The 13,187-nt window shown below is 39.0% G+C and overlaps 1 protein-coding gene across 7 annotated transcripts in view; it reads right to left on the bottom strand.

The window, feature by feature from the left end:
- Window positions 1–13,187, bottom strand: part of SNX16 (sorting nexin 16) — a 32,597-nt gene that overhangs the window by 18,776 nt on the left and 634 nt on the right. For 3 of the 7 annotated variants that reach the window (XM_040261152.1, XM_040261149.1, XM_040261153.1), the window contains exons 2-3: window positions 11,143–11,618; window positions 4,738–4,824 (exon numbers count right to left, since the gene is read on the bottom strand). In XM_040261152.1, the coding sequence (XP_040117086.1) occupies window positions 4,738–4,824; window positions 11,143–11,517 (462 nt within the window). In that variant the 5' untranslated portion in view covers window positions 11,518–11,618. Of the gene's footprint in view, window positions 1–4,737; window positions 4,825–11,142; window positions 13,081–13,187 lie in introns of those variants that run through there. The other 4 variants (XM_040261154.1, XM_040261150.1, XM_040261151.1 and 1 more) reach the window with 3 other exon arrangements.

Below are 13,187 nucleotides of genomic sequence, written 5' to 3'. Positions count from 1 at the left end.
GATCCCAATCAGCTATTAGTACCCAACTTTTAATCATGAGCAGACAACCAAGAATTACTATAAACTAATGCTTAACATGGAAGACAAAGACATATCACAAGGAGAGAAACAAAGACAACACAAAGAGGAAAAAGTATGAATAAAAATACAATCAATCACTAATACAGTCAATGGATTAAGATACTACATTAAGAAATAAGAATAAGATGCCCGAAAGAGAGGACATTCAGAGGAAAGATGGTCTTAGAGAGAGACAAGGAAAACTGCCTTCAAAATAGCAGGAACAACAACAACAACAAAAAAATAGCAAATGGGGAGGAAAAGATCCAGAATCATATAGAGTCAGCCCGAAGGCCTGTTTTACAAGAGAGGTGACGGACAGAACACAGAAGGCAGGAATCCATTAAAAAGCAATTCAAAACCACTTCTCTGAACTGAAAGACACGGACTGCCCACAAAGCATCTAAGTTAATACAAGAAAAGAACCTACAAAAAGTCCTTGTGTGTCCCCTTCCTCTGGAACCTCCCCCCACCTCCCTCCCCACCCCACCCTACAGGTTGTTAGAGAGCCATGGTTTGAGTACCCTGAGTCATACAGCAAATTCCCATTGGCTACTTATGTTGATGTTTGGCAGAAATGAACACAATTCTGTAAAGCAATCTTCCTTCAATTAAAAAATAAATTTAGAAGGTGGAAAAAAAAGGTCACTGTGAAATTTTAGATTAATTACACAGGGAAGATTCAAAGGACTTCTAAAGAAGAAAAAAACAGGTGACATGCAAGTGATAAGGAGCAAGAACAGCTTTGGACTTCTCAAGGGCAATACACAACACTAAGAAGAAGATAAAATAGCGTAACGTCTTCAAAATTCTGGAAGAACATTTTCCAACTTAGAATTCTATACCCAGCCCACATTTCAACCAAGTGTGAAAATGGAGTGAGCATCAACTACGTATGAAAACAGAGTGAGCATTTTAGACGTGCAGGGTCTGAAGGACACCACTTCCCATGTGGTCTTCCTCAAGAAGCCACTGAAGGGTTAGTTCTGCCAAGAGGAGACCGTGATCCAAGAAAGAAGACACGACACAAAGGAAACAAAACCCAACAACGGAAAAAGGGGCAAAACCCCAGAAAGAGTGAAAGGCAGCTTTATAACTGCCTGATGTCAGTCAGCTTGGGGCAGTGCAGGACAGTGTGACCCAAGAGACAGACATGTTGAAGATTACCATGGATTTCTTTTTAACGGAAGGACTGAATGCTTGGTTGAGCTTAGCCCAGATTTTCATATGAGCTCTGCTTGTCTTGACAGTGGGCTGATAATGGTTCTGCTTCCTCTCTATGCTCTGCTGGGTGGAACCAATTGGGAATAATAATTTTACCTCAGAGAATTACTCAGTTTTAAACTACTTCTGCAAACTGGAAGTAGAAAATAGTGAGTTTTCTAGTAGAAAATAAAGAAAACCCCACTCTCATGCCACATTTCTGCAAACTATTCATCACCAGTCTGCTCTACTACTCTGCCAGATGCCGCAACTCTGGGAAACTGTGTTCCAGACCTTGCTCATGACTTTGCCCTCTGACTTTCTCAGAAGAGGCTCTTAAAAACTCCTAGAGAAGCTGAAGCCAGATTATAACCCAGGAAGTTAAAAAAAGAGGAAGAAAAAGTTTCTCTTTCTAAACAGTGTTATTTTAACTAAAATGATTTTCACATTGTCAACTATCTATTTTTTTCCTCATTACTATAGAAAAATGGAAAATGTAAACTTCTCAAAGTTAGAATCAGATCTATATAGTTTCCATATGATACCAAATTCCTAGCACAGTGATGAACTCAAAAATTTCATGACTGGTTTTACAAAATGAAAGATGCTAAGATTTTACTTTAACAATTATAAAAATAATAACTACCATTTAAACTGTGTGGCTGCTGCTGTCTGACACACATTTTTGACTCTTGCCAGTAAAAGCAGGTGATGAGTGGAGCTCTTTCTGGTACCTAGAAGACTGACATATACACTTATTAATTTTAAGTGCCCAACTTAAGAGTATCAAGGAGATATTTATAAGACTTAAATTAAGCTTCCATTAACATCTTTTCTCAAAAACTTAAGAGCAATCTAAATCCCAGCTTGCCTAAAGCAAGAAATATTTTGGCAATAAAGATGAATCCAGAGAGATAAATGGAAGCAAATACTAAATAATAGTTGAGTCCTGAGGAGAACAAAAGTCATAAAGGATGAAATAGCTCTGAACTGAAACTGTTAGAAATGAGTCTGTATGAACAAAAATCATAACAATTTCGTAAGAAAGCTAAGAATTCCACTTAAGTATGTTAACTTAATGAATCACTTTGGTCTTCTTGTGTGTTTTAACCATTTAAAAAGATGAACTGAAGTAAAGAATTACAGGTTTTTAAATCAACCGTGTAAAATAAGAACTCAGGAACAGAAAATAAAATTTATATATGATATAAATCTTAGAAATAATATTAAGTATTTTGACAAGTTGCAATAAGTCATCTTAACAATACCTTAATTAAGGATAAAACAGTTTAGCATTTTATATTTTACCTTTTCATTGAAACTGAGGTTTAAGAATGGTGGAAGCTTTTTTGGCATCCCAGCAGTTGCAAAGTCACAGAAATGGAATTTCCCCTCACCAAATGTTCTAAGAACATACCAACTTGAGACGTTCTGAGAGTCCAAGAAAGCGATAGGGAAGATGGCAGGTGGGAAAGTAGGGGCCATAAAGTCTCCTCTACTCAACATCTATCAGAATTAGGGAGCAGTCCGTGGTCCAAGGTCATCTTACTTGGCCTCTCTGAAGCATCATACACTGCTTACTTCTTTTGGAAAACTGCTTTTACTCTTAAATACCAACCACCCCTGTCTGTCCTGCCTGATTTTCCTCCAGCTCTGTGAACTTCAGCTGCTGTTTCTCTACTGAAATCTTACTGTAATTTACTCAATCAGTTCCCTAGTGTTAGAAATTTAGGTTGGTTCTAAAATTTTTAACTATTTAAAACAAAATGAACAAAGAGAACAACAATACATAAAACATGATATCATGAGAAGTATCCTTAGGGCTACATACTGCCCATATCAATAATTTATTATATAGGATAAATCCCAGAAACATAATTATCATGTAAAATTATGTAGAGCTTTAGGATGTCCTCTAGGAAGACTTATATTTCTAACAATAGACATACCACTTAAAGGCTGCCAACCTGATAGGTGAAAATTAAAATAGTTTTTCTTCCTTTTCTTTAATTGTAATTGTATTTATTTATTGGTGGTGCTGGGTCTTCATGGCTGTGCAGACTTTCCTCTAATGGCAGAGTGGGGCCGCGAACTTCTTGCTGGGGCGGCCTCTCCTGTTGCGGAGCACAGGCTCCAGGGCACACTGCCTTCAGCAGCTGCAGGACGTGGCCTCAGCAGTGGTGGCTCCCGGGCTATGGAGCACAGGCTCAGCAGTGGTGGTGTACAGGTTCAGCCACTCTGTGGCCTATGGGAAACCCTCCGGACCAGGGCTTGAACCCATGTCTGCTGCAATGGCAGGCGGATTCTTTACCACTGAGTCACCAGGGAAGCCCAACAGGTGAAAAATAGTGTCTTAATTTTCTTTTCTTGGGGTACTTGTGATAGTAAATGGTTTCCAAATTTATTGGTCATTTATATTTCTTCTGTGGATTACACTGTTCATATCACTTGCTGAATTTTCTATTTTGGGGTGTTTCTTGTTACTTATTTTTAAGGGTACTTAATGTACTGCTGTTTATTATTATCTTCTTTGTCTGTGTGAATTCTAGATGGCCCCATGACCTTTGCCCCTGGTGTAGCCTCTGTGTTTCCTTGTTACACAGTAAAAAAGATTTTGTACATGCAATTAGGGTTACTATTGAGTTGATCTTAAGACAGGAAAACTATTTACATGAGCCTAATCTTATCACTCAAGCTCTATAAAGGTAAAGCTTCTTCCTGGCTGGTGACAAAAGAGAAAGCCAGAGATATTCTAGCACAAGAAAAACTTGACCAACTCTTGCTGACTTTAAAGATGGAAGGGTCATGTGCAAGAGCTGAAGAATAGTATCTATGGGCCAAGAACAACCTTTGGCTGACAACCAGCAAGGAAACAGGGACCTTGTCTCACAATCACAAGAAACCAAACTCTGCCAACAACAACGATACTGAAAGCTGATTCTTTCCCAGAGTCTCCAGATAAAAGGCCAGTCAAGTCAATATTTTGATTTTGACCTTGTTTGACCCTAAGCAGCAAACCCAGCTAAGCACTCCAAATCTCTAAATAACGAAGAGGTGTGTTTTAAGCCACAAAGTTTGTGATAATTTGTAATACAGCAAAGGAAACTAATCATAATATGCTAAATTTTTTTTTTCATTCTTCTACTATAGTTGTATGATTTTGGGGGTCTCATACACATACATCTTTTCAAAGTTATAAGATTATGTAAATAATCATATTTCTATTGCCAATTTTAAGGTTTTCACATTTTTAATATTAAAAATAATTTTTTGTTTCCAACAAAAGGAAGTTATATGTAGAAATGGGAGTTCAGACTCTTAAAATTAAATGAAACAGTTGTTAGGAAATAGCAAAGATTCAACTTCACTTAAATAATCATCAAAGGAGAAAAAAAAAGTAGCAACAGTAGAACTCCAGGAACAGATAATAATTCCAAACTGAAAAGTCAGTTTTAGATTTATTAAAGTACTTACTTTATCATTAAGCCTAGAGAAGTCAGTGTATCGTCTAAAAACTACCCAGCTTTCTTCTGGGGTCTTCTTTACTAATATTTTATATACCTATGGAGAGAGTGAGAGACAGAGAGTTAATTTGAGGCAAAATGCTTTTCTGAAGCACACTAATAATAAATAAACTCATCAGCCTCTAAAATATATTTTATGCTGCTGCTGGGGCTGCTGCTAAGTCGCTTCAGTCATGTCCAACTCTGTGCGACTCCATAAACGGCAGCCCATCAGGCTCCCCTGTCCCCTGTCCCTGTCTTGCCTGGGATTCTCCAGGCAAGAGTACTGGAGTGGGTTGCCATTGCTTTCTCCGATATTTTATGCTAATATATTCTAAAATTAACATGAAAAATAGCCACTATTGTCTTACACAGTCAATTTAATTTTTAAACTCAATAACTGCCAAGCAAAGTTTTCTAATAAATTAGATGTTTTAATCTTCAAGGATGAAATACAAGGTAGAAAATATCCGTATTAGATGAAAGTTTACATTTCTATAATTAAGTACAATTTTCTAGGCTACTGAATAGAAAAATTTGGTTGAAGCAAGTCAATATTTTAAAAGGTACTTAAGATTCTATATTTCCTAAGGATAATTTTAGAATTTATTGCGAGGAAATACTGTTTACAACAGAATCTCAGAGAAACATCTGGTAGTTTCTGGTACAGTGTTTTGAGCTAAGCTAAATACATGACACACAAAACGTACTCAATAACTATCTACTGAATGAGTGAAACTCTCTTAAAAAGACTAACTTTTTTTCTTTCAAGTTAAGGTATGGAATAACTTTCAATTGTAGTTCTAGAGCTGCACTCTAGCTGCAAACAGCTATAGAATACTTGAAATGTGACTTTGACACATGCTGTGAGTGTCATATAGACCAGATTTCAAAGACTTAGTATGAAAAAAGATGTAAAAATACTTCATTAAAAAGATTATATATTGGTTACATGTTGAAATGATATTTTAAATATACTAAACAAAATACATTACTAAATAATTTCATCAGTTTCTTTTTACTTTTTTTAACACTAAAAATTAGGAATTTTTAATATTATAAGTATGACTCATAACTCTAGTGGATGATCAAGAGACAATTTATTAGGTAGGGATTGTTGATCATCCTTACCATTTGATTCTTCTCCCTTACAGACTTCTTTTTCAGCTTTGAAGGGAGAGAATCAGCAAAGGTTAGATTGGATTCTTTAGTTTTCAAGTAAAAAGTAAATAATTTATCTTTGCAACATATAAAGGTGAGGATGAAGATTATTTGGATACCCTGTAAAGTCTCCAGAAAGTCCTGATGTAAAACAGTCATGCAGGGGATAAAAAGTAAATATTCTTTTTAGAAAATGAGCCCTTTTCTAACTGCTACCCTTCACAGTGGTCTCTAAACACTCCTTTTTTCTCTAGGAAAAATACAGGATAAATTTTTGGTTTATTTTTTCTAGAAAGCTCTCCTATCTACTTGTTTAAGTAGTACTTTCAATGAAAACTATGTACAGTACTGATTATTGCTTCCTCTAAATTCTAATAGCAGTTACTGTCTCTACTCTTTATTTGAAACTTAGTGTATACTACACTTTGTACTCTTGTTTTATGTATGTAGTCTGTGCTTTAAGTAAACAAATGTAGACACATACACTGATCATAAAATACATACAGAAAAGCACAAAAACTTCAGTATACCACTTAATGGATTTTCGCAGAGTAAACACACCATGTACCGAGTAACAAGAGGAAGAAACAAAACATTACCAAAGAAGTCCACCCCGTGACTCTTTCCGGAACCTGCTTACCACCCCTCTCGTTTACTTTTTGTTTTTAATCACTTTTCAAAGACGTGACACTCTCTCTATGTATAAGACCTCGCCAGTTTTTCCTAAACTTTCTTCAGTTAAGAGATAAACTCAAAGAAATATACCAAGGTGAAATTATTTGACAAACCTAAGACTCTCAAGCTTGTAACTCTATCTTAGACCTCTCCCCTAAACTGAACACTGAATATATATATATGTGTGTGTGTATATATATAGAGAGAGATAAAACACATATGCATGTGTACACCCTCATATATACATACATGTAACTGACATCTCCACTTGATGTCTAACAAACGTTTCAAACCTAGCACATGCAAAAACAAATTCTGGTCTTTCCCTCAAAATCTGCCATTTCATTCAATGGCAACTCTACTTTTCACATTGTTTAGGTGAGAAGCATTGGGATCATCTTTGCTTTCTCCATCTCCCCCATCCAAAGGCTCTCTCTTCAAGACATCTCCAGACTCTGGGAATTTCTCAGGCCCCCTTCCCCTGCCTGGTGCACACCACCACGTCTCCCATGGATTACTGCAAGAACCTAACTGCCTCCTGCCTTCCTTTTTCTCCCACAAAATCTAGTCTCAATTCAGCAGCCAGAATGAGCCTTTAAAAAGCTTAAGTCAGATCATCTGATTTTCCCGTTTAAAATCTTTTTGAGATTCCCAGCTCAAAATGGGGGAAACTCTAAAGGCCTTATAAAGGCTTCTGTGCTCTATTTGAACTGAGGGTCACACTCCCTTGCTTTTACCTCAGTTCCTACATCTCTCCCCACTGATTATTCTGTTGTCAGCCATGAGGGTCTTGGCAGTTACACTGCCTGTCTGGGAAGCCCCCTCCCTCCCCACTCAATGTCCTGGGTATTGTCATGGCTCATTTTCTCTTCAGTTCAGTGGCTCAGTCGCGTCCGACTCTTTCTGACCCCATGGACTGCAGCACACCAGGCCTCTCTGTCTGTCCCTGTCACTTTCTCTCAGCGCTACATCTTTCCTGTGAGGCCATGACTGGCATTGCCACTTAAATTGTAACTCTGGTTTCAAGAAACTATTTCTTTCCTCCTTTTGATTCTTCTCTATAGCACTTATCACCATGTGACAAACTAACATTAAGAATAAAATTGCTTATCTATCTTTCATACGTTCAGTTGAGCTCTTGTACCACTATTACCTGGAAGAGGGCTTGGCACATAACAGGTACTCCAAAAACACTAAAATTATAAATAAGTGAATATGATTGATTTTATATGTGTCATTTATTTCTTCCTCTGCATTGTCTTGAAAGACTTTATATACAAACTTTTCACACACATTACTTCAGTGAATGCTTCTCTTGCATAGAGAAGGTAGGTCACCGTACAGAAATGAGCTACCAATTTATTATAATTTCCAAAAATCACTCACAAAAAAGTCAGATCCATGCAGATTTGCCACCCATATCATGTCTTACAACATTTTAACTCTAAAAACTGCCTCTTTATAATTCAAATATTCTTTTTCCTAGAAGATCCTTCCATACTGTTATTAACTATACAACACGAAATGTTGAAGTAAATATGAAATCATTACTTCCAGAAAATCCAAGAGAAAGAACAGTTTCAAAGAACAAGCTTATAAGTGGATTTAACAAGGTCATCGGATATATAAATATGTAATATATAATGAGGACAAAATAGATTAAACTAGCAATGAACAAACAGAAAACATGAAAAGATGTAGAGAATATCAAACAATATCCATACGTAGTAATAAATCTTGGCAAAAGAGGTTAAGACTTCTGCCCTGAAAACTATTACTTAAAATATTATTAAATATTATTTAATAACTTTTAAAAACATTATTTAAAATTAAATAAAATATTATTTAAATAAGTTAAAGACTTAAGGACATGGTTTAGGTTCATAGATTCAAAGACTCAGTACTATAAATATGTCAGTTCTCCCTAGATAGATTTAATACAATCTCAATGCAAAGGGCCAAGACAACCCTGAAGAGGAATAGCAAAGCTATAGTACTTAGCTACCAGATGTCAATACTACCATCAGGTCTTAGTAATTAAGACAGGGTGAAACCAGTAAAGAAGGGAGAAATGGAACACAGAATCAGACCCATATATTTATGGTCACCTGATTGTGACATACGCAACAAAGCAAATGCAAAGGAGATAGAGTTGTTTTTTCAATAAAAACCTGATTTTAGGGAGAAAAAAATGTGTCTTGACTCTTACTTCATACCATGGACAAAAATCAATTCCAGACAGTTTATAGCTCTAACTATGAAAAGTCCAACAATAAAGCTCTTAGAAGAAAACACAGGACAACATACTTGTAATCTGGGAGGAGGCAGATTTTAAAAAGGGCTAACTATATGCAGGTCAGGAAGCAACAGTTAGAACTGGACATGGAACAACAGACTGGTTCCAAATAGGAAAAGGAGTACGTCAAGGCTGTATATTGTCACCTTGCTTATTTAACTTCTATGCAGAGTACATCATGACAAATGCTGTGCTGGAAGAAGCACAAGCTGGAATCAAGACTGCTGGGAGAAATATCAATAACCTCAGATATGCAGATGACACCACCCTTATGGCAGAAAGTAAAGAGGAACTAAAGAGCCTCTTGATGAAAGTGAAAGAGGAGAGTGAAAAAGTTGGCCTAAAGCTCAACATTCAGAAAACGAAGATTATGGCATCCGGTCCCATCACTTCATGGGAATTGGATGGGGAGATAGTGGAAACAGTGTCAGACTTTATTTGGGGGGCTCCAAAATTACTGCAGATGGTGACTGCAGCCATGAAATTAAAAGACACTTACTCCTTGGAAGAAAAGTTATGACCAACCTAGACAGTATATTCAAAAGCAGAGACATTACTTTGCCAACAAAGGTCCATCTAGTCAAGGCTATGGTTTTTCCAGTGGTCATGTATGGATGTGAGAGTTGGACTGTGAAGAAGGCTGAGTGCCGAAGAATTGATGCTGCAAGGAGATCCAACCAGTCCATTCTGAAGGAGATCAGCCCTGGGATTTCTTTGGAAGGAATCTGAACCTGATACTGAAGCTGATCTGAAGCTGAAACTCCAGTACTTTGGCCACCTCATAAGAAGAGTTGACTCACTGGAAAAAGACTCTGATGCTGGGAGGGATTAGGGGCAGGAGGAGAAGGGGACGACAGAGGATGAGATGGCTGGATGGCATCACGGACTCGATGGATGTGGGTCTGAGTGAACTCTGGGAGTTGGTGATGGACAGGGAGGCCTGGTGTGCTGTGAGTCATGGGGTCGCAAAGAGTAGGACACGACTGAGAGACTCAACTGAATTGTAAAAAAAAAAATGTGCTGGACTATATTAAAACTAAGAACTCTTGATTACTGAATGAACCATTAAGGAAGGCAAATCACAGAGTGAGAGATGACAGTCACAAGACATGTTCTGAAAAAGGACTTATGTTCAAAATGCACAGGAAACTATAAATCAAAGTAGAAAAGACCTCCCCAAAGGAAAATGAACAAAAGTCTTGAACAGACATTTCAGAAAAGAGAATACTCAAATGGCCAAAAATAAAAAAAGTCTTAAAGGCAAATTAAAACCACAATGTATTATTCTACTCACTAGAAAAGCTAAAATGAAAAAAAAAATACTACATGTTGGGAAGGTGTGGAATAACTAGAATTCTGAAGGTGGGAGGAGAAAGGGACGACAGAGGGTGAGATAGTTGGATGTCATCACAGACTCCATGGACATCAGTCTGAGTAAGCTCCAGGAGTTGGTGATGGAGGGAAGCTTGGCGTGCTGCGGTCCATGGGGTTGCAGAGTTGGACATGACTGAGTGACTGAACTGAACTGGGAAGGTGTGGAATAACTAGAATTCTCACACACTGCTTGAAGAAATATAACTTAGTACAGCCGCTCTGGTACATTGTTCATCAGTATCTTCTAAAGCTGGGCAGATGATCTAGAAACTTTATTCTTAGGACTTTATATCAAACAGAAGTGAGTACATGTGTTTACTGAGGGACAAGTACTAACAGGTTTGCAGCAGTATCTGTAAAATCCCAAACTGGAAATGATTAAAAGGTCATTCAGCAGTAGAATGGATAAGCTGTAGTATATTCACATAAAGGAGTAACATCAGTAATGAAAGTGAGCTGTCTACAATTACATGCAAGATCAAGGATGAATCTTACAAATGTATGCTGAAGAGACCATACCCATGAGTAAATACCCCATAATTCCACTAATATGAAGTACAGAAACAGGCAAAATTAACCTAAGCCATCAGGAGAGTGGGTATTGACTGACAGAGCATGAGGGGAGGCTTTCAGGATGTTGTAATGGTCTATTCTTGATTTGTGTGCTGGTTTCACAGCTCTGTCTGGTTTGCAAAAATTCATTCAAGTAAAGCAAACGTACACCAACAGCATGACAACTTAAGGGGTATAAACCAATTGACTCTTATGTTCAATAAATTACAAGTATAGGCTAACATCATTCAACACAAGTTTAGAACACAGGTTAATAAATCTTTCATCTAATGATGGATAGCAGAAGTCAATACTCACAGTAAATTTAGCTCTTTCTTCCATCACCTCATAACCCAGGATAATAGGTGTAGAAGGTCTATCTTCCAAAGTCACTGTTTCAGGACTTTGTTCTTCACTTTCTCTTGGTCTAGCAGAATACTCAATGGAAGAATCTGCACCTGTAAATTTAGTCCTAATGAGGGGACTGCTACAGACAGATGAAGTGCTTTCCATCTGGTCAGATACACTGGTCTGTTTAAAATTACCCATATTTGAGTCTTCTAACTGGCCTTTGGAAGAATTTGAGCTTGTTGAGATACTCCCAAAAGAAGAACTTCTTTGGTTTCTGGTGGTTGCAAAACTGGAAGCAGAGTTCCCTAGGGGCATAGGAACTGGAACGTAAGGAGTTGCCATCTTCTTTTGGCTTTTGAAACAAACTTGCACACTTCTGAGTCCGAACAATTAGAGAACAAGTAACAAGCAATGCATTATTTTCTTCTTAAGGAATTCACTCTCTAAAAATGAGAGGAACACATGAAAGATTAGTCTTTGATCAGGAGCATTATCCAAAAGAAAACAAAATACTCATATCCATTTCTTTTAATTTTGTAACACTGTATTATTTTGTTTAGAAAGAAAACACACCCCAAACTTCTTTCTTTAATCCAAAAATATCACCTGTAAGAACTCCTGTTTGCAAGATGAGGAGAGCAGAAGTATTCTACACCCGTTTTCTCGATCCTAATATTACATGTTATCCTTTTTCCCTCACTTTCTTTCTTTGTGATGGATTGCTATAAGGGTCATTGTAACCCGACGTCATGGATATAGAGGAGTTGAAAAGCGGAAAAGTGATAAAGATGGTCCTGAAACTTTATTCTCTTTATTATGATCCTGACACTACTAAATATCATACAGGCAGTGGAGGGTAAAGGGAAGGAAAGAAAGGGAGAGAAATTATTTATATTTCCTTCCGATTTAACTAGGGGAACTAAAAAATTACCAGAGTAATGACAGTCAACCAGAAGCTTTGACAGCTTGTAAGGTAAATAATCGACAGTTCTTAAAGTAACAGTTTATTAAAACCAGGATCAAACGGATGGGGGGGGGGAACTTGGTCAAATTAATCAAATAAACCTCAATGAACGTTAAACATATTGAACAAGATTAAATGATTAAAAGTTTAAACGTTCTTCTTGTTTCCAGACCATCCCTAATTCCGCTACACCATAAACTGCAGGTACTGAACAAATGTTCAAAACCCATACTCCGTAAGCTCTGGTGTCAAAAGGAGTTTATCTTGTCTCATAATTTCACAATGATACAGGAAAAAAGGTTTCCCACTAGGCTGTTAATAACCTACGAAATGGCAGTAAAGTACAGATCGGGGAAATGGCACACAAGAACCGGTCTCCCTATCCAACTACGTCCACGCAACTCTACTGGTGAGAAAGGTAAAGAGACAAGCCGCTCAGAGTCCCAGAGACGCGGAGACAACATTTGTAACCCAGCACGTGGCTCTGGGCACCCTTCCCCAGCATCAGGGACTCGGGAAGCCCGAGCTGCTGATTCACCGCTCCTCGGTTCCGCCCGACGGCTTCCCCCCACAGAAGTAAATAAAAGCCTGAACTCAGCCTCCTGACGGCCGGCGGGGTCGCCCCGCCCTCGGCCACTCGACCACCGGAGGCCTCAGGGCCGGGGAGCACCGGACCCGAACAGCCTCTGAGCTGGCGAGGCCCTCAGCGCTGCCCGGCGGGGAGACAGCAAGCGGCGCCCGCGCCGCGGCCCCGACCTGCTCTGAGAAGAACCTCGCGGTCCTCCGGAGGACCACGGGCAGGGGAGGTCTCGCCCGAGCAGCGCGGCGAGCGAGACAGGTGGCGGCGTGCGGGCAGCGCAGAGCCGGGACTACCGGGGACGGTCTGGTCGGGTCTGCGCAGGCCAGGGCTCCTCGGCTCGGGGGACGGCGAGCCCCAGCTCCCGGGGGGGCCCCCAAGACGGCCCCGCCTCCGCCCCGGCGCGCGGCAGAGCCGGTGGCCGCCCGGGCTCTGTCGCACTCCCGGCCCTCCGTGGGAGTTCCCCCCGCC

This window comes from Oryx dammah, unplaced genomic scaffold (genome assembly GCF_014754425.2).
Source record: "Oryx dammah isolate SB20612 unplaced genomic scaffold, SCBI_Odam_1.1 HiC_scaffold_19, whole genome shotgun sequence".
NCBI lineage: Eukaryota > Metazoa > Chordata > Mammalia > Artiodactyla > Bovidae > Oryx > Oryx dammah.
The sequence above is the reverse complement of the archived record's forward strand: the minus strand, read 5'-3'. Positions and strand labels throughout refer to the sequence as shown.